Raw genomic sequence first — 20306 nt, forward strand, 5'->3', positions numbered from 1 at the left:
TGTCTACCAGTGGTGGAAAAAAGAAAGCTAATAGGCCTATACTCACATTCTTTACAAGTAAAAGTAGATCAATATTGCAATGTAGATGTAGGCCTACTTTTTGTATGAATTGTAAAAGGGACCGAAATGTAAGGCTTTCTTGTGTTTTTTTTTATCCTTTTAGTTGACCTAGTTACTGTCCTGTACCATATGCAAACCTCTAAACAATCTTCAATCAATCAATAGGCCTATGTTACAACTAAGTAGGCCTAGAAGTCCTGTATTAAAAGTACAAAAGTATTGGTATCAAGTAGGCCTACTCATTCATTAGGCAGAATGTCCCATTTCAAAATGTCAAATGTATTAACCACTTCAGCCATATGAAGTGGTTAATCTATGTTTTGTAATAATAATCAAAATACATACTGTAGTAACTAGTAGTCTAACTAAAGTGTGCAAATACATTTAGTGGAGTAAAAGTAGGCCTACAATATTTGCCTCTGAAATGTAGTGGAGTATAGAAGTAAAAGTTTTGGAAATTCAAGTAAAGTACAAATACCTAAAGATTGTAATTAAGTACTTGAGTAAATGTACTTAGTTACTTTAACACAGGGGTCTTCAACAGGGGGTCCGGGACACCTAGGGGGTCCTCAGAGTTACCACAGGGGCTTCTCCAAATCTTTGTGTGATAGAAACAAGTACAGAGTGAAAGGTCACGTTTTAGTATTGATGGTTCAAGTGGTTAAATATCTGAAAACACAAATTGACATGAATCCAAAATACACTGATGATTGTGCTGTCTAAAGATGAAACTATATTGAATCTATGAACAGGTTGTGGGCGTCCCTGCTTCATCTCTCTCTCAACTAAGGGGTCCTTGGCCTGAAAATGTTGAAGACCTCTGCTTTAACACCACTGCTGTCTACGTCTACCATGGCATGGATACATATAAACAACTCACTTTGTGTATAAGGGTACTTTATGTTCCTTGACTGAGCCATTGGCTTTAAAACTCGCTGTCTTTAAGGTGCGTTGCCACTTCTCCCCTGACCAGGGCTTGGGGTTAGTCGTTGTTTGTGTCAACATTTCTGATGATGTGATGTCTGATGTATGGAATGGAACTAGGGTTGCCACCCGTTCCGTATAATACGGAATCATTCCGTATTGGACAATTAAAAGATGCGTTCCGTATTGAACCAATACGGAACGCGGTTTGTTCCGTATTTAACCAAATGCCCCATAAAGGTCTGTCACACAAACCTCAACACAGAATTTAACAATAATGAATGAAATAAAACACAGGAAAAGACAGCAAAAGGAGGGAGAGGCACGAAGGACCGCCTGTGAGGCGACTCGCAGTCGCTGAGGCTGTGGTGCGCTCTACGCTCTGCCTATAGTGGGGTTCCATGTACATGTCATTTTTGGTTTTCATTTTAAATTTGTGTTAAAGTTTCACTTCCAATTTGTAGATTATGATCTATAGAACAATTTTGGTTCGAGTGTCAAGACAGTAGATTGTAGACAGTAGACACTTTATAAAATAGGCTATGCTCAGGTTTAGGCTAGTGAAGCCTATTCAGCCTAAAGTAAAAATGTTCAATGTTCATAAAATAGGCTATGCTCAGGTTTAGGCTAGTGAAGCCTATTCAGCCTAAAGTAAAAATGTTCAATGTTCATTGCTAATAAAGCACTTTAAACTAGGCTATGCTCAGGTTCAGGCTAGTGAAGCCTATTCAGCCTAAAGTAAAAAATGTTCAATCTTCGTTGCTAATAAAGCACTTTAAACTTTAAGTATATGACTTAATGGTTTCTTGACTACCTTCTCTTTACTGACCACCAAGTGACCCAATACAAGAGCCAGGTTCAAATCATTCATACATTGCTTTATTTCATACAAAATTAACTTATTCATATTTTAGAAACAATTGGCCACTTCAAACTGCAAAACAATATAGGTTATACCATGTTGTGTGTTATAGTTATAACTATTCTATGCATTTCATGGGTTTGGGACTGCATTTTTTCGCCGGCCGGCGGCTGTGCCACGCGCACGGAACGCACGCACCGCGTGCCCGGAAGAGGTGTTCCTTATTTCAATTTCTGAAAGGTGGCAACCCTAAATGGAACTGATGTCCTAACTCCTAATTCATGGGTTGCATTTGTAGTCATACACCAGCCATTTTGAGGACCAACACAGGTGTTTTGATTAACGTAGAACATTTGGTTCTATGCCAATCAGAGACATTGATTGAACACCTGTGTTGGTCCTCAATATGGCCTGACTACAAATGCAACCCATGAATACAGAATAGTCTACGAAGTGAATTCTCTCTAGGAGAACATATTTCATGAAATATATTAGTTTATAGGCTAAGACATTTTTATTAGCAAAAAGTATTACTTTTTACTTTTTTTTTGTTTAGGCTATATTAAATATAGCCTAAACAAAAACAACACATTTTAATAACATTTATAACAGATTGCCAAGGACAGACTGTTATAACAATACATTTTATTTAAAAGCGCTTTTGGGTAACTTGGGAAACTTGGGTAGGCCAGGCTTACAAAGTGCTTTACAGTGGTAATAAAAATACAGTAGCTACACCCAAGAACATCATTTTTGATGTTTACGCTGAAACAATTCAGCTTAAAGAACAGATGGTAAAATAAAAACAATGAAATCATTGCAGCAATATACAAAACATAAAAACTGAAATCAAGTGATTCAAGGGAAAGAAGGTTGCGAGATTGATGATAATTGTGATGGTCTCAAAAAAGAACTGAAGATGTGAAGGATTTGCACACCACAATAGAAATCTAAGAGAATCTTTACCTATTTACATGCTCAACCCTAAAGTGCTTAATTGCAAAGTGTTAGGATAAACTTTTCGGTCACAACAGGCACGTGCACACATAGACATCAAAGGGGGCTTGAGCCCCTGCCCTTTTATCCGTCTCTAAAACGTGCCCTCTGCAGACCATGAATGCAGTTTTTACTATGGTGAAAGAAATGCAAATGCCCCACTTTCCATGCTATACCTGAATGCAGCATTGAATGAGCATTCAAGAGAATTGCGTTGTCCAAACTCTCCTGAACTTGAAAGGCAGCATCATATGTGGAAAGAATTGCCCTCTCTGTGTAGAAATCCATGCCGTTATGCCACAACTCTAGATTGACTTGATTACACTTAGTTCAGTGGGGTATCAAGCGCTGAAAATAGACGACCTCCAAGCTCACAACGCGTCGCAGGAGGTCTGCTATTTTCAATATTTTCACCAAAAGGCCCCTTTATTAATTTCAGCCCCTGCCTCTAACATTCTCTGCACGTCCCTGTGTCACAAGACCATCGTCAGTGCCTTATGCAGCCTCCAGATTGATCACATTACTTCCTACTACAGAGTTAGCCTCCGTAAAAAAGGACACCAATATAAACAAGCCATTGAGCTTTCTTGTTCTTGTTTAAATCCTTTTAGTTGACCTTGTGTCAGTGAACTGTACTGTACTGTCCTGTACTTTTCCTATGCAAGCTTCAAAATAAAGTATTCAACCAATCAATCCTGCTTGTTGGGTTTGTTAGTGTACCTTATGGTGGTGTTTTGGCTAAGAAGAGGACACCTGACATTTACCATTTTCCTACATTTATCATTAGGCCTACAGTACCGAGTGCCGCGCTGCGAGCTTGTATGTCTGCTATTTTTGAAAAATCGTGAAAATGTGTGCAAGAAACCTATGTCAAGGACCACCAAGATGATATGTATTTGGCCACGGACCCCGATCTCAAAATATTTAGTTCCAGGGACCCCCAGAAGCAAAATTTGAGTTCGAAATGTTCGCTTAAAAAATACTTATATATATTTACTGTTCTGTTTTTTGTTTTGTCGTTTGCTATGTTGTTTGTCACTGTTTGTTTGTTTCTGTTTTTCTTTCATGTTATATTTGTAATATTATTATTTAATATTACTACTTATATTACTCATTGTACCATATCGCTGCCTTTTTTATATTCTGTTGTTTATAACTGTGAAATTATTCCTTGGTATGCCCAAAACTCAAATAAAAATAGTATAAAAAAAAAATACTTATATTCAAAGATTTTCACACATTTTCACAACTTTTCAAAAATAGCAGATCTACAAGCTCGCAGCGCGGCACTCGGTGCCGCGCTGTGAGCTTGTATATCTGCTATTTTTCAATAGATAAAGTTATTAGGGCCCCTCCACCTTGGGCCCCAGTAACTCAGTCCCACTTTCCTACCCCTTGTGACGCCCCTGTACACAGTACATACAGTATACGTACATGCCAGTAAAGTTCATGTGGCATTTAGCCCTCCAATAAGTACGTTCATCTATAAAACTGTATTGGAGCTTTCTAACAATACATGTGTTTCATGGTGCAGGAATCCCCTTGATACAGATTCATATTCCGAAATAATTAATAGAAATAATCTCCCCGAGGAGGAAGTGGAAGAGATGGTAAGGTCAGAACAAGTGTGAACCAAGCACGTCAATTATCAAAGACTAGGATGTGTGACGTGCAGGGTCTGTTAGACAGAATCGCTAGAGACTGCTTGTGTTGACAATACTCAGAGGAACTATTAGACCAATAGCTAGCATATGGTTCATTATCAACATTTGATCTGTTGAATAACTATTGCTATGTTTTACAATCAACAATCCTGAGTGCATAGATGCTATAATTCAGAAGAAGAAATGGGCTATGTTGGTTATGTCCTGTATGGATGACATTATTACTTTTGAATAATTCCTGGCAAAGTTTCTCTGTTATAGTTATAGACAATGATAAAACATTGAGGTGGTGTGTACTGTGTAGGCAGGGTAATACCTCTAATAAGGTGAGTAGGTGACATGTTATAAGGCAGCACCCCATGTTGTAATAATTGTATTTCCTAAAAATACAGTTTTTCTCTTACAGGCAGCTATAGCTTAATTGTAGTCATAGGAATTTCAAAGTGACCAGCAGTAAAGTTTTTGTGGGTGATATGTGGTGTTTGGATGTACTGTACTAAAATAATTTTAATTACTTTTAAAGCGTTGCATGGGCTGGCCCCGCTGTACATCATGGACTTACTGCCTCCTAAACCTAACTCAAGATCTCTCAGATCCTCAAACAAGGGCCTTCTGAAGGTCCCCGGGACGAACCTTAAGACAAAGGGAGACCGGGCGTTTGCAGTGGTAGCGCCTACGTTGTGGAACGCCCTACCCTTGGTGTTAAAAAATGCTGTGTCAGTCGACAGTTTTAAACGTTTACTGAAAACACATCTGTTTCAATTACATTTTATATCTTGAAGTTTTACTGGCTTTATTGCTAGGGTCACTGTTTTTTTTTTTTTTTTTTGCAGTTTCTCTTTTCTTTTCTTGTTTGCTTTTATACTGTTATGTGTTAGGTTGACCTTGTTTTACTTGCTGTTATTGTTTTTATTGTATCCACTGTAAAGCACTTTGTAACATTGTTTGGAAAGGTGCTATATAAATAAAACTTACTTACTTACTTACTTACTGTATAGGGAACAGAATGGGATGCAGCTCTCACCAGGACTTGGAGGTACCCATCCCAATCAGGCCAATGAAAGTGATATATATGATACAGTATGTTATGTTCCTAAAGTAAAGTCTCACCCATTTTCATTTTCAGAGTACACACACACATGCAGGCATTGACACTAATGCTTGCCCACCTGCCCCCGGCAGGTAAATAAAACTTTCGGGCAGGTGGAAGTTTGCTTTCAGGTTGCCTGACTGGGCAAGTGCTTATTTGAGTAGGGGATGCAACGTCTATAAACACACTATCTGTCTAAACACCTAAATGTGGCCAGCGCGCTCCGTCTTCTGGTCTGTGGAATGTAACATGTGTGAAACCATAGACATATTCAATCATAGCTATGTAGGTATTTGGATTTGGAGATATTGAGGTATGACATTTTTTTATCACTCAGCCCCAGAAAGTAAAGAACTAAGTGTTAAATTGAGTGATTATCAAAATCTTACCTATCATTTTATAATGGACGATTTACTTTTCGGGCAAGTGCCTCTGAGACGGGAGGCTCTCTCCACTCCGACATGTCGCCACTCCGAAATTGACTTCTTATTGTCGGAGTGGCGACACTCCCATGGGGGTTCGGTTTAGGTTTAGGGTTAGAGATAGGGTTAGTGTCGGAATGGAGACATGTCGGAAAGGACATGTCGGAGTGGAGAGATGCACTCCTCTGAGACCTTAGTGTCAACCCCTGCACATGTATATATATACTGTAGAGAAAAAGAGAATGAGCTCAGATTTAAAAGTAGTAAGTTTGCATCTGCTTTTGCATCGTGGCAACAAGCTGTGCGGCCTCCTCCTTGTTTTATCAATAATACCTAAACATTGCCACACCATGTTTTTTTTTTAAACTCTGGGAACAGTTTGTAAAGCGGTCCTGGACAACCTGAGACTTCTCAAGGGTTCATGATGTAAGAGAAAGACAGTGATGTAATTTGGCTCTAAACCATTGTAATTTAAAGATGATCATAAATATTTTAAAATTAACTCTATGACTCACTGGAAGCCAGGGCAGAGATCTGTGAATAAGTGTAATGTGTTCAACTTTCTTATTTTGAACTCTAGCTGCTGCATTCTGAATGAACTGTAGTTGTCTGACCTGACCTTGTTTATGGGGAGACCTGAGAGAAGAAAGCGGTCTAACCTGCTCTTAGTTTGGTTTGTTAGTAACCTAAGATCTAAGTGCTTTAAGGTTTGATTTGATTGAAGTGCTTCAACAATCACTGGGCCTACTATTCATTACACGTTGTCAAATACGCTCAGTAGATGAAAATTTGTTTTAAAATGAAGTAGCCTTGAAGAGCCATGTGGCCCATAGCCCAGGGTCATGTTTCAATATAGCATGATGCCATGATGTAGAAGTACACATAACACTAATGTTTGTCACTGCCATACTTGCCTAGCAGGGAGACTTTGGGTACCATTTTTATAGTCTATGACTCGGCCAGGAATTGAACCCTGACCTCCAAATCTCAGGGTGAACACTCTTACCACAAGCTTAATGCGACATATAGTATTCATTACACACTGTTATTTTATGTAGTATGCATTGCATATTATACAGCTTTAACTGATATACAGTTCATTATCTTTGTGCAGATGTGGTCAGAATTTCAATGTGGTGGACATTTATACTTTTGCTGTGTTTTTAAATATCCATAACTGAGGAGAATTTAACATATGTAAATGATGTGACATGATGTGATTTTCTATGAATGCCAGTGAACATTTATGTCTGTAGGTCTGTAGACTACACAGCTTGGTGTGGCATGCTGTTCTTCAGTTTTTCACAATTAAATACATAAGCCTTTTGTAGCTAAAAATACATTTTTATTCTTGCTTTCAGTTCACAATTATCACAATAATCATAACCCTAAATACCTTTTTTCCTCACACTCACAGTGTACAATGATGACATTTAAAGAAATGTTTTACATCAAGGCACAAGACAGCCATAGTCAGTGATGGTGGAGTTAATGGTGTTGACAGAGTTGTGTCTTGGACTCTAGTCCGCTGCACTGTGCTGCTGACTTAACAAGCAACATCTACACACATCAGAAACAGCACCTTGGCCTCTGGCCAAGACATGGGACAAAATCCATTTTCATACCTGCTTGCACAAGGAAATATTTAAAAATAATCTTCCCCGCAGACCTGTAATTATAGTCTTTATTTTTCTAGCAGTGTTGCTAATGCTCTGTCGTCTTTATGTAGAGCATAGAACAACAATGAATAGGCTACTGGCAGAGCATATATCAGTCCAGCAGTGTGATTTCTTAAATTATGTTCTTATTTCCAGGTTTTTGATGGTGGGTCAGGATGCATTGTTGTCATTTGAAGGAGGTGTACTGTGCTGCAAAGAACAAAAATGGACAAAACAAAAGGCATGTTAATCTTAACCACAAATTCTCCATGACTATATTAAATGCGCAAGATTGGATATGAAGCACATTCATAAAGTGTGGGAGGAAATAATTTATCAATGTGCTTCATTAAAGATGTTACACAGAGCGACAGAGGATTTGACAGAGAGGTTGGCTGTGATTATATTAGTGGTAAAGATTACTCACAAAGCTCAAATCCCCACCTTTAGTAGATAAATCATGAAAAGTGTTTTTTTGTTTGTTCACATACCCATTTAGATTTTGTGTAAGCTGTTCCACTCTTTGCTTTATAACACAAACGTTCAATTGGGCTGGAATTCTTTAATTTCAAAGCACAATCAAGTTGTTTATTATACTGTATTAACATGTAATTTAAGGAGATAATTGTAGGCCGCAGTTTACTATCAGAACCGTCACAGCTTGTCCGTGTCTGGTACGTAAAAAAAAAAAAAAATAATAATTATATATATATATATATATATATATATATATATATATATATATATATATATACACATTATAATGTGTGTGTGTGTGTGTGTGTGTGTGTGTGTGTGTGTGTGTGTGTGTGTGTGTAATGTGTGTGTGTGTGTGTGTGTGTGTGTGTGTGTGTGTGTGTGTGTGTGTGTGTGTGTGTGTGTGTGTGTGTGTGTGTGTGTGTGTGTGTGCGTGCGTGCGTGCGCGTGCGACCACGTGCATAAAGAGAATGGGAGTCCTGTCATACCATACATATTGAGCCGGCTCATATGTTCACTTGGGGCTGTTTCTTCTCCGCCTCCCAAACGCTGTAGCACCCACATTGGTGCGGACAAAGTTGCTGCTTCCAATTCCCCCTGATCGACTGAGATAGTCAGCCAGGCGGTGGGTCACACATGTGGATGTGTTGCATCCCCGCTTCTGGGCTGTCACGCTGCGTTCAGCAGAGGGAATAGACAGTTCAACAATTTACTAAAATATTCATGATCCATTAAGATGAATGATTGCTGTTATGCTATTCAAATGCAACAGATGCAGATAAAACACAACAAAGTATTAGATATTGAGTGTTCGGATGATGTGAATAGATGCCTTCATTCATGCTTACCTCTAATGGCTGTTGCCAAAGTATATATTTGATATTTAAATCATTCAATAAATGTTTGAATGGAAAAGAAAACCTTGTATAAAAACAGGTTTATTGCAGAAGAAACCACACAGTTTTCTATTGCTTATATATACATATGTCTTATGTCTTACTGCTGTATACTACTACTGCTGTGATTGTTTTCTAAAGCATACTAAATATAACATTATCTGTCAAAGAAAATGATTTTAACAATGGAACGTTAAAGGAGATGGAGATCAAACATTCTATTGAAGTTAGTCAGGCAAGTGGGAGCCACATGCATCAACAAACGTATGTATGGAGATATGTCAAGAGGAAACGTGAAATGTGTGCTGGTGACAGAGTAGAGCTGCAGGCGACTCATTTTTAATTGAATGAGCCCTGGTCATTCGCATAGCACTCAGGCAGGCTTGATTTCTTGCCAGGTGTGCCCGCTCCTACATCAGTGTGGGGATAGGTTTGCAGTCTGTGGATATCCTGGGACAGTCTGCCCAGCACACAAGTGCTTAGGCTGGTGCAGCGCTTGGACATGGGTCTATCCATGCTGTTAGAGAGAACATGCAAAAACAGACTTATGTAACCATTGCATGCAAATAATATATTTAAATAAAATCACATGCTATAATGGTTTAAACAACACATGCATTTAAAAAAAAATATATAGGCATGCTGACAGGCATCTAAAGATATTATTGCTAACCAAAATGCTGTGACTGAATTGTCATGCTTTCATTTTAATCCATCTGTTGGTACAACCAACCAGTATCATGCATTTCATTCTCGTGGCATACTGTACATCATGCTAACTGTATAACATGCAGTAAAAGATTATGATGACAGAATAGATTTATATGAATCATATATACCTTCTTTCTAACAATAAACATTGAACTTGCACTTGTTGACATTTCATAAACAAAGACATTTATTGTTATATCTGGTTTAATAAAAACAAGCTAAATAAATCCACCATTAGTAAACCCTAAACCTGATAATTAAAAATGGTTGATTATTGTTAAATTATTGATTGATGGAGAGTTGTACCTATTTCTTTCAGTTGCGTGTTGCTCTTGCTCTTCAGATGACATCTGCATGATCTCCTCGAAGATAGCATTGAGTATCCTCTGGGCATCATAGTTTGTTAGTGTGACTTGGTCCGACACAGGCTCTGAGCTGGTTCTGGAAATCCACACAGTCGATTAGGTTGATCAGACTGGAACTGCACCAACACTGGGTTAAAAATAGTACGGCTCGGCCAGCTAATGTCTCATGCCTCAGTGAGGGATACAAGCCAAATTCAAAACAATCTGCTAAAAGTGTTCCTTTTAAAAGCTGTCAGGTAGCCAAGTTGCACTTTATGACCAAATCAATATTCCTGTAAGACTAGTGACCATGGCTTCTGTGCAGAATATTATGCATCCACAATCAAATATTACACAAAATAATTTATTATTATTATTTTCTCATTACATTATTGTCTGAGCAACCTAGATGGTTTACAAATAACATACATTGATACATAAAGTTGGTGGCTTGGAGATTCTGTAGGAAGGAGTATTGTATCAACTTTGATTGGCCGTGGTGTTGTGGGAAGACAGTTGGCTTTAACGTCACAAATGTGTCGATTTTTGTCATCGTACAATCTAATCTCAATTCAAAATATGAAAACATTTGTTTTTGTTTTGCAATTCTGCATGTAGACTCACCTGGAGGGAGCTGCGTGTGAGCTGTACATCTGACAAATGACCAGAACATAGGCAAGAAGGACAGCTGAGAGCTTCAGCATCACCATGGTCCCCTGTGAAAAGCACAGTGGGACTGAGTTACTAGGGCCCAAGGTGGAGGGGCCTTAATTATTTAGCTTTTGAAAAATAGCAGATATACAAGCTCACAGTGCTGTTTTCAAAAATAGCAGATCTACAAGATCGCAGCGCCGCGCTGTGAGCTTGTATATCTGCTATTTTTCAATAGTTAAAGCAGATAATAATGCATAATAACATGTTCCCACTTCCCAGTCTAAATGCGATAAACCCCCTCCCCCTATGAAGAACATTCATGGCGCCCGCAGTGAATAATTGTACCCAGGGCCAAGAATTTGATGCGACACCCCTGAAAAGCACATCACATCCCAAACAATCCCTCACTCTGAGTACCTGTTGTGTATTCTCTACAATGTGTACAAATATGAAGCAAAGAATCAACTCTCATCCAAGCAATAATAGCGTGTACATACATACATTTAATTTGTCAACTCTCTTGACTCTCAGCATAAGACCTGTACAAGCAAGAGTTACAGATCTGACACAGTGAGGATGAAAAACTATTGGTGATATACTAACACCAGAAGCTCTTGCCAGAGACTAACACAGCAGCCAATTCCATTATTGGAATGAGCTGCAGTCTGAGAGCAAGCACCTACCCTTGAAAAAACAAGTAAACTACACAGTGAGGTTATAACTGGTAGTCCAGAGAATATACATAGCTAAGTTTCCACAATATACTCAGTCCTCATCACTTCTAGATACTACTGGATAGTTTCTTATCTCCTGAACCGTAACAGCATGCCATGTACAGTAGCCTACCTTCAAGCGCATCGTAGTGGTAAGTGCCAGCAATTGTCTCATATACTCACCGTAAGTGAATCTTCTGGTAAACAAGGATCAAATGATATGTATTTAAGTTATGGACTCTCTTGTGAATCTGTTGAACACAACCACAATACAGTGGGTTATATATGTATCTCTTGGGATTATTTATTGATTGAGTAGGTGCTTCATCATAGCCTTTCGACCAATCAAATATCTTAACACAGTCTGCCAACCAATCAGGACCTCCGCATTGGTTACAGCAAGCCAGTAAAAGACATAGTAAGCAAATGACGTCAATACATGGCCAGTGTTCCATTCACAAAAAACCTGCCAGTCATTCGCACCAGTTGATATCACAATTTGTGATGATGTCATTCATTAAACTGGGCATAAGTCAAACTGTTAGACAGTGAAGTTTTTTTTAAATGCTGGTACTGTATGAATGAAATGTATACGCAATGTTCCATATTCGGCATTAGATTTGCAGGCAGAGCCATCTACTGTACATTCTCTCATATTAAAGGATCTACAATTTTACAGCATGTAATAGTCAAATAAGGTGGAGAGCCGGAGAGTAGTGATTCATGTTGTTCCTTTTTATAGCTTCTGCATCAGATTTTTTTTCACGTGAGGAATTTGTCTCTGTGAGGTTGCTGCATTACATTGACTAATTATGACAATATAGAAAATATTTACATAGTAATTTCTTCAAAAACAAAGATAAAGTAAAAGATAAAAATAGAAATCTATATAAATATATTGGCAAAAATATGCAATGGTTGTAGTGATTTTCAGGAGGGGCATGTTATGTATGTGGGCTATAGTCAAATAAGTATAGTGTGTATTATATTTCCACACCCCAAAAGCCATTCCTATAATGAAGGTAGCATCAAAGAGAGTTTGTGTAGCGTCAGGGGTGTCGCACCAAATTCTGGGCCCTGGGTACAAGGATTCACTGCGGGCCCCCCTATGAATGTTCTTAATAGGGGGAGGGGGTTTAACCCATTTAGACCGGGAACGCATTATTTTGTGCTTTAACTATTGAAAAATAGCAGATATACAAGCTCACAGCGCAGTACCGAGTGCCGCGCTGCAAGCTTGTAGATCTGCTATTTTTTGAAAAATCATGAACATTTGTGCAAGAATCCTATGTTTCTATGTCAGTGGTGCGCAAACCTTTTCATGTGAAGGACCCCCAAAATGATGTGTATTTGGCCACGGACCCCATCTCAAAATATTTAGTTCCAGGGACCCCCCAGAAGCAATATTTTAGTTAAAAAATACATATATTCAAAAATGTGCACACATTTTCACGACTTTTCAAAAATAGCAGATCTACAAGCTCTGTGAGCTTGTATATCTGCTATTTTTCAATAGGTAAAGTATAAAATAATTAAGGCTCCTCCACCTTGGGCTCTAGTAACTCAGCCCCCCCCCCCCCCCCCCCCCCCCCCCCCCCTGCGTGTAGCGCTCCTGTGGGATTCATTGGTGTGGCTTATCATAGTCTACCCTGTATCTTGGAGCCAATTACTCGGCTTTTGGTCCTGGGCCATCCACTAATTCCCCTTACTTAACAATATTGGATGATGTATCGTAAAGCATCCTGCCTCAGACTTTGCTTTTGCGTCACGGAGGAACTCCATTAATGTGGATGAGCCTTTTAGTGCTATTGAGCAAAGCTCCGGGGCCCTGTGACGGAACCACTAAATCAGAGACACAAGACAGAGCCAAGGTCCACCCCCTTAGACCTCCACGAGCTGTCGGATACTGGTGGTGAAGGATTTTAAAGAATGGTTACTTTCCCAAGATCTGTTAATTGTCCTGTTCGGTGGCTCAAAGTTCCTTGCTTACACAGTAAAGATTTTACTCTGTGAGTGTAAAAATTGGTTGTTGTCGGGTTCATGCTGCTTACTTCGACTTCAATTTGCTCTGGACAAAGGCTGAATTTGTAAGACTAAGTGACTCATCAAACTATAGTGTATTCGATATTTTTGAATTATGTTCACAAAATTATTGAACAAAAAGCCAATGATTCTACCTCTTTTGTGGGGTCTGTATCATCTATGGTATTTTAAAGGTGCCTGACTTAAACAACAAACTTAGGGCTAGGGTATTCTTTTTATGAAGCTGATTTTTGATAGTGCTAAACATTTTAAACAGGTCATTCCTCATTTACAAATCCCATTTTGGAAACAATCATCCCTATATCTCCAAATGTATCTTCTTTCAAAATGCCTTCTATAGCCACATCAAACTATGGAAATGTTAGGCGGGTGACATTTTCATGATCTATCATGATCTTTCACGGTTATTCCTGTTTTAGTAGAGTAGAGTAGAGTAGCCTATCTCAATCCATGAACATTTAACATGCACCATTAATCATGATTTATTGAAATGTACATCAAACCTTTTTTGGACATTCTTGTTATACTTGAGGACAAGGCACTGGTGACAGACCTGTATAGAAAAGAAACAGCTTCAGCCAGCCAGTTCAAGTAAAGGACCACTTCACCCATTTTCAACCTATCTTGTTGTAACTGGTCCGCACTAATGCTCATTATAAGATGATGATACCATTTTTGTCTATTGTGTCTCAGAGGTGGGCTTTGGACAGTCCAGAAATCCACCTACCAGTAATTGGTAGACAGGTTTGGTTATTTCAAAGATTTCCTATTTTATTTGTATTAATACGAGAACAATTGCTTCTATTATAGCATGCTAACTTTACAGGAATAGAAAGCCTGCAGTTTTTTCTATTAGCTTCGATTCCCCATCGATGATGCACTGGTACTGTTTCAGTCCTCCTCTGACACACACAGACCAAGTTAGACAAACAAGGTAAAGCATGTGTGAGGAACAATTACTGTATATGAACTTAAGATATGTTGAAAGTGGAAGTACTTTTGACTCCACTATTTCTAGGAAGGAAAATATCGCACCTGTGCACATATGGTATCAAACACGACACACATGCATATCTCCTTGTATGGGCTGTTCTGTCCGTGACATCAGCTGTATGTCGGCCTCTGCGTTCTTTCTGTGTCGTTAGTCTCATATGAGACAGTGTGACGTTAGTCTGGTGTGAGCTGTTGGTACTGCATTCATAGGGACATATAAGCATAGGGATACATTAGGGACACATTTTCGACTGCAGCTTTAGCACCACACCACACTACACCGCACCACACCGCACCGCACCACATAAAAATATCTACATTTTCCATTACACAAAAGTACCCCTACCGGTAAGAAACAAATTGACCCTTTTAACTGTGATTATGATACAATATAAAGTATGAATGTATTACTATAATTATAATACACTATAATAGATTATAATAGTGGTTATAACACAATAGAATCTATTATCATGTATTACAACTATGTCCTCGTGGTCTAAATGAAAAGTCAGTGAGAGATCAGTCATTATGAAGTGTTTGGCCCTGTTTGGCCTAGCTCAGACCTACTCTAGATTGGATACTTTTGAGTACCATGTTTAGTACCACTTTCACACCACTCTACCCAGGTCCTTGTAGTGGAAAACCTGTCACAAGTGGGCGGTGTGATGTGGAGTGGTGTGGTGTTGGGCCAGTGGAAAAGGAGCTATATAGGGACCTACACACAAAGTCAAACGTAGGAGGGTTAACACAGATCAAAAAGTACATAATGAATTAGTCCTATTTCACATAGTTAAAATAGCAGATCTACAAGCTCACTATGCATCACGATGCTACATGTTGTGAGCTTGTAAATTGCTATTTTCACTATATTTATAGTTTCTGGAAAGTCTTTGAACTTTTGGAGAAAATGTCTACATTTCAATACAACAATGCGTTGATATTAAAAGCAAATGCACTTTGTAGTTTGTACTTGAGTATTTTTAAAAGTATTAGTTTGAATACTTCAGTATTTTAAATAGAAAGTACTATACTTTAAAGCAAGTACAAAGTTGACGAAGCAACTTTCACTTGTAGTTAAGTCATATTTGACCAGGGGTACAGTATACAATACTCTGTATTGGGGTTGAGTACTTCTACCACTGATTTGAACTAAAAGTGACACAACAAAGCATTAATTACCACATTCTAGGAAAAAGGGTGGAAACAAGTGAATAACAGCTGCCCATCACAGATTCAGCACAAGTACAGTTTGTTCCCCCATTATCCAACAACAAAAGTAATACAATAATAATGTTGGTGAAATCTGATCTAATCCCTATTAGAAAACACTACTTGTTCCTCCACCAGGGAATTATCGTGTAGTTTTACATAAGAGTACCACATACTGTACACCCACCACAAACAACGGAAGGAGCCCTGTGGGAGTGGCATCCTCCCACCTCTTTATTCTGTGTATATATATGTTTTGCTGATATTGGTGTTTTTACTGATATGTAATGTATTGAATGTATAGTTCATGAATTGAGTACAATGGACCACAATGGAAACAAGCCCAGATTTTGTGTTTTCACACTGTAATCCTAACCCTAAACAGTAATGAGAAGTCATTTACGTGTATATCCTGAGTAATAGCACATCGAAGCTCACAGAATCGTTAAACCTTAAGTTTAACTTCCATTAGCACAAATTAATTCACCTGGTGGACTCCATTAGCTACAGTATGTCATACAGAAAGAAAGGAGAATTTGAACACCTGGACCAAATTGTTGTAGAGGGATTACTAGGCCTCTTAGGGCACCTGCAACTGGCATTAAAAGGTTTTGAGCAAATGAGGTTGTAATCCATGATACACTTAGTAGGGTAACACCACAACCAAAGTTTGACAATGATCATTAAATCATTGTATCTCTTGCATGTAGACTATGTAGAGAGTAGGGAGTTTTCTGTTTTCTGACTGTTTTATTGTTATTTTTGTATAGTGCTGTTTATTTGTCTGTAATTTAATGTTTTTATAAATGTATTACAAAAGGTTGTAAACAATCCATTGTGCTTTCTTGTGGTTTAAATCATTTTTGTTAGATCACTTTACCAACAATTGAGCAGAAAAAAGGGGGGGGGGGGGGGGAGTGATGAACTTCATACTGTAATTCTGACCAAATGAGGTTGTAATCCATGATACACTGTCTTGGTCAGTTTGACAATGAATGATCATTAAATATATTAAACTGTTTTATACATCTTTTACGGCTTGTCAGTGTCACTTCCGTATAGCAGAATCCCTTGCTGAGTTGCACTTCCAGTCTATAATGTCAGCGGTCCAAAATATTTTAATGTTTCAAATACAATAACTTTACATTTTATTTCTGACAGCTCTGTATCACGTAATGCGTTTAACCACTTGGCATCTCTATTTTGGGCATGCCATTGGCAAAACAATTCAAAAGGTTTTCAAAAAGTGGCAGATCTACATTTACACAACGTGTTGTGATGCTGTGTGTTGTGAGCTTGTCGATCGGCTATTTTAACCGCACAGTACTATTCTACGATAAAGTATAAAATAGGACTTAAGTCGTTAATGCCCACTAGAATGTTTTTTTTGTATCTGGGGACTGGTATAGTAGGAAGCAGATAAGTTATTTGCATGAAAGTGCTCATTAAGTAGCCAAAACAAGTCAGAATTATTAAGAGAGGTCTAATAGAGGCCATTTGAAGCATCTGTAAAAAGCCTACCAGCTGCCTTAACAGGATGGAACGGCTGGATAAACAACTTTACTTCTAACGAGGAGCTGGTCGTGACTAACCGATGACACAGCAAAGACACTGCATGCATAAATGTGTTGTTTATTAACAACCCTATTTTCCAAAATAGCTAAAATACCTTATCCACAAGCTCACAAAGTGTTGTGATGCTAAATGTTGTGAGCTTTTATGTTTGCGTGTAGAGATTAGGGAGTTTGAGAAAATAAAGTGATGGACTTCATACTGAACTCAAGGCATGTGAACATTTCTGATCACTTGGGCCTACATTTTGGTGAAAGTATGTACAACAATTTAGTTATGATATTTGCTGTAAAGCCACCGTGACTATTATTCCCAAATAGTGCAATGGCACTTGAGGAGGTTAGTCATGTCTTGTTGTGTGCCATGTTTTATTTATGTTCATGCATGAGAAGGCAGATTTGCTGGCAGAAAAGGACATAAGACAAATCAGATATACAGTGCTAGACGGAGTAGCATAGCTGTCCGCCGGACCCTAATAAACCGGATCAGGGCTATGATGACCCAAGGAAAGATTCAGTGCAGTGGCCGACCGTATAATCACATTCCCTTCAACAAATGCGTGTTTCCTTTTAAGTGTTCGGCAGTACATTGACCCATAATTTATCCCAAGCATTCAAATATAAAGTCTGCCTGTAACTTCCACCATTAGTCAGTAACCCAATGTCTTGCATATGAGGAATAAGAGGTTGAAGGGACAGAGAATATAGTCGTGCTTCATATAGGACACTTAGCTAAATGAGGACCCAAAACTCTAAACTTCAACAAGCCAGACACAGACACATTTCTGGCATAACTAACAACAATTTGCAAGCCCCAACCTATAGCTTCTAAACATAGTAGGCTACATGACCTAACCCCTGGCCTGGGCCCTGCCAACCATGCATGTTGAGGTGAAGGAAGGTCTAGCTTACAGGGTCATACGCTGCAACATGCCTTTTCGATTCTAAAACCATTTTGATTTTAATATTGAAGAACAGGGTCTAGTCTATTATTGTCATCATATCTTCAGGTTCTGTCAAGGGCAAGTCGGAAAAAAAAACAGGATCAAAACAAAACAAAATAACTTTCCCCTAAAAATGTGAAGAGAAACAGGGGTCAGGCATTCCTACAAGCAGGAGCATGCTTGTAGGAATAATATGAACTTCAACTTCACCTCAGTATGTATTTTGTTGTTGATATGTGCTCGGCCTTGCCTTGCCTAAGGCAGGGGTCTTCAATGTTTGGATCCCTTAGTTGAGACTAGAGAGAGAGAGATGAAGCAGGGACTCCCACAACCTGTTAATAGATTCCATATTGTTTCATTGTTTGACAGCACAATCATCAGTGTATTTTGGATTCATGTCAATTTGTGTTTTCAGATATTTAACCACTTGAACCGTCAATACTTACTAAACTTGGCCTTTCACTCAGTACTTAGTCTGCTCTTTTTCCCCTCTACACCAAAGCTCTTTGCCAAAAATAGCCGATCTACAAGCTCACAATGCCTTGCGCTCATAGAATATGGATGCTAGAGTTCAAGTGGTTAATATAAAAAAGGAGATTTTTTTTCTATCACTCAATAGAATTTGGAGGACCCCCTGTAGTAACTCTGGGGACCCCCTAGGGGCCCCGAACCCCCTGTTGAAGACCCCGATAAGGTACAAGACACCAGAATGGTACCATGATAAACATAATCAAATATACTGCGCTGTCTATTTTTTCCCAAATAAAATGTCTAATCATAACATGTGTGAGGATGTATGAAAGAAACAAAGCATGACATTTCTTATGATGTACTGTGTATATAACTCAGTACATTTTATATAGTAAGTAAGGTCAGTGTTATTATGTATTGTTGTTGCATAGCCTATTGACTATCTTTAACGAGTAGAGGTTGAGCCTGAAAGGCTTCTTTCATTTCTTCCTAATGTTATGCACATGATAGTGACTGTAGTTGAATGTTGCATGAAGAACATGTACATATGGATTTAACAATGAAGACAAATAGTGTGCATCACACATAACATAACCCTATCAAATGCAATATATTATGAATCTCCATATAGCCTACTAATGATCAGTGTGCTGTTTCAGAATAATTCATAGTTCTTTACAGGACCGATAAATGTGTTCTGCAGCACCCCCTTGAGTCTGGAAGGAGGATTGCAATGTGAAATGTGCAGTGTGTGCAACTGTGCATGCGTGCAGGTGCGTGCGTGTGCGCGTGCTGTGCGTGCGCGTGTGTGTTCAAATCTTAGCAATTAAAAAAAAAAAAACTTTCAATGCAAAAAAATAAATAAAGTAAATGTAGGTTCATAGTCAAGTCAACCACTTTGGGAGCACTTTCAGTGTAAGAACTTTACTTCCTTTACAATTAGATTAAAATGGGTCCTGCATCCTACAATTTTAGATATGTGTTCTATTAGTTTTGTTTCGAATTCCACTAAATAATACAATTGTGTTCAGTTAAAACTAGGCAACTTTAAAGCTATATAGACTACTAATAATTATATTGTGCCCTTAAAACAAGATAACCCTATATAGACCTATATATGTAGACCTATATATGTATATATATATATATATATATATATATATATATATATATATATATATATATATATATATATATATATATATATGTATATATATATATATATATATATAGCCTATACATTCATATAGTTTTCACTGTCTACTCCAAATGTGCAACACAGGATAATAGGCAAATAATTAAAATTAAATGAATGCCAAAATAAAAGTAGGCTACCTGTTCTGAAACTGCAGAAGTCAGCTGAGTGCGTGAGTGTCAATTCAAAAGTTTTATCTGCAAACATTTTCCCCCAGTTTTTTTTTTTTATTTATTTTTTTATCTGCACACATCCGAAACCCTTTTCTGTTGAAAACGCGTCATTTTTGTGGAGCGACACTTGTCAGAAGGCTGGTGCGACGCAGCAGCCTATAAATTAATCTTTATCGATCAATGGCTGAACAAAGTTCATCTCACAGTCATGGCTCACTCGGAAACTTTCTGGC

The 20306-nt window shown here is 38.3% G+C and overlaps 1 protein-coding gene across 1 annotated transcript; it reads right to left on the reverse strand.

Moving 5' to 3' along the window:
- Window positions 1-7438: 7438 nt before the first annotated feature.
- calca (calcitonin/calcitonin-related polypeptide, alpha) lies at window positions 7439-20284 on the reverse strand. The gene is made up of 10 exons (XM_080730203.1): window positions 20041-20284; window positions 18445-18566; window positions 14550-14705; window positions 14018-14067; window positions 11655-11722; window positions 10729-10820; window positions 10067-10201; window positions 9403-9566; window positions 8642-8852; window positions 7439-7886 (listed from the first exon to the last, which is right to left on the reverse strand). Exons 6-9 carry the CDS (start codon window positions 10812-10814, stop codon window positions 8668-8670), a joined length of 570 nt encoding a protein of 189 aa, XP_080586329.1. The 5' UTR covers window positions 10815-10820; window positions 11655-11722; window positions 14018-14067; window positions 14550-14705; window positions 18445-18566; window positions 20041-20284; the 3' UTR covers window positions 7439-7886; window positions 8642-8667.
- Window positions 20285-20306: the final 22 nt, after the last annotated feature.

This window comes from Nannobrachium achirus (genome assembly GCF_963921795.1).
Source record: "Nannobrachium achirus genome assembly, chromosome: 7".
Taxonomy (NCBI): Eukaryota; Metazoa; Chordata; class Actinopteri; order Myctophiformes; family Myctophidae; genus Nannobrachium; species Nannobrachium achirus.

What these genes read in the sequence shown, in the direction of transcription:
- calca (XM_080730203.1), bottom strand. Translation starts at nt 10,814, where the DNA reads ATGGTGATGCTGAAGCTCTCAGCTGTCCTTCTTGCCTATGTTCTGGTC. An exon ending in CACGCAACTGAAAGAAATAG is followed by an intron (nt 9,567 to 10,066) that starts GTACAACTCTCC and finishes TCTCTCTAACAG; the next exon opens with CATGGATAGACCCATGTCCA. An exon ending in GTGCTATGCGAATGACCAGG is followed by an intron (nt 8,853 to 9,402) that starts GCTCATTCAATT and finishes AAATTGTTGAAC; the next exon opens with TGTCTATTCCCTCTGCTGAA.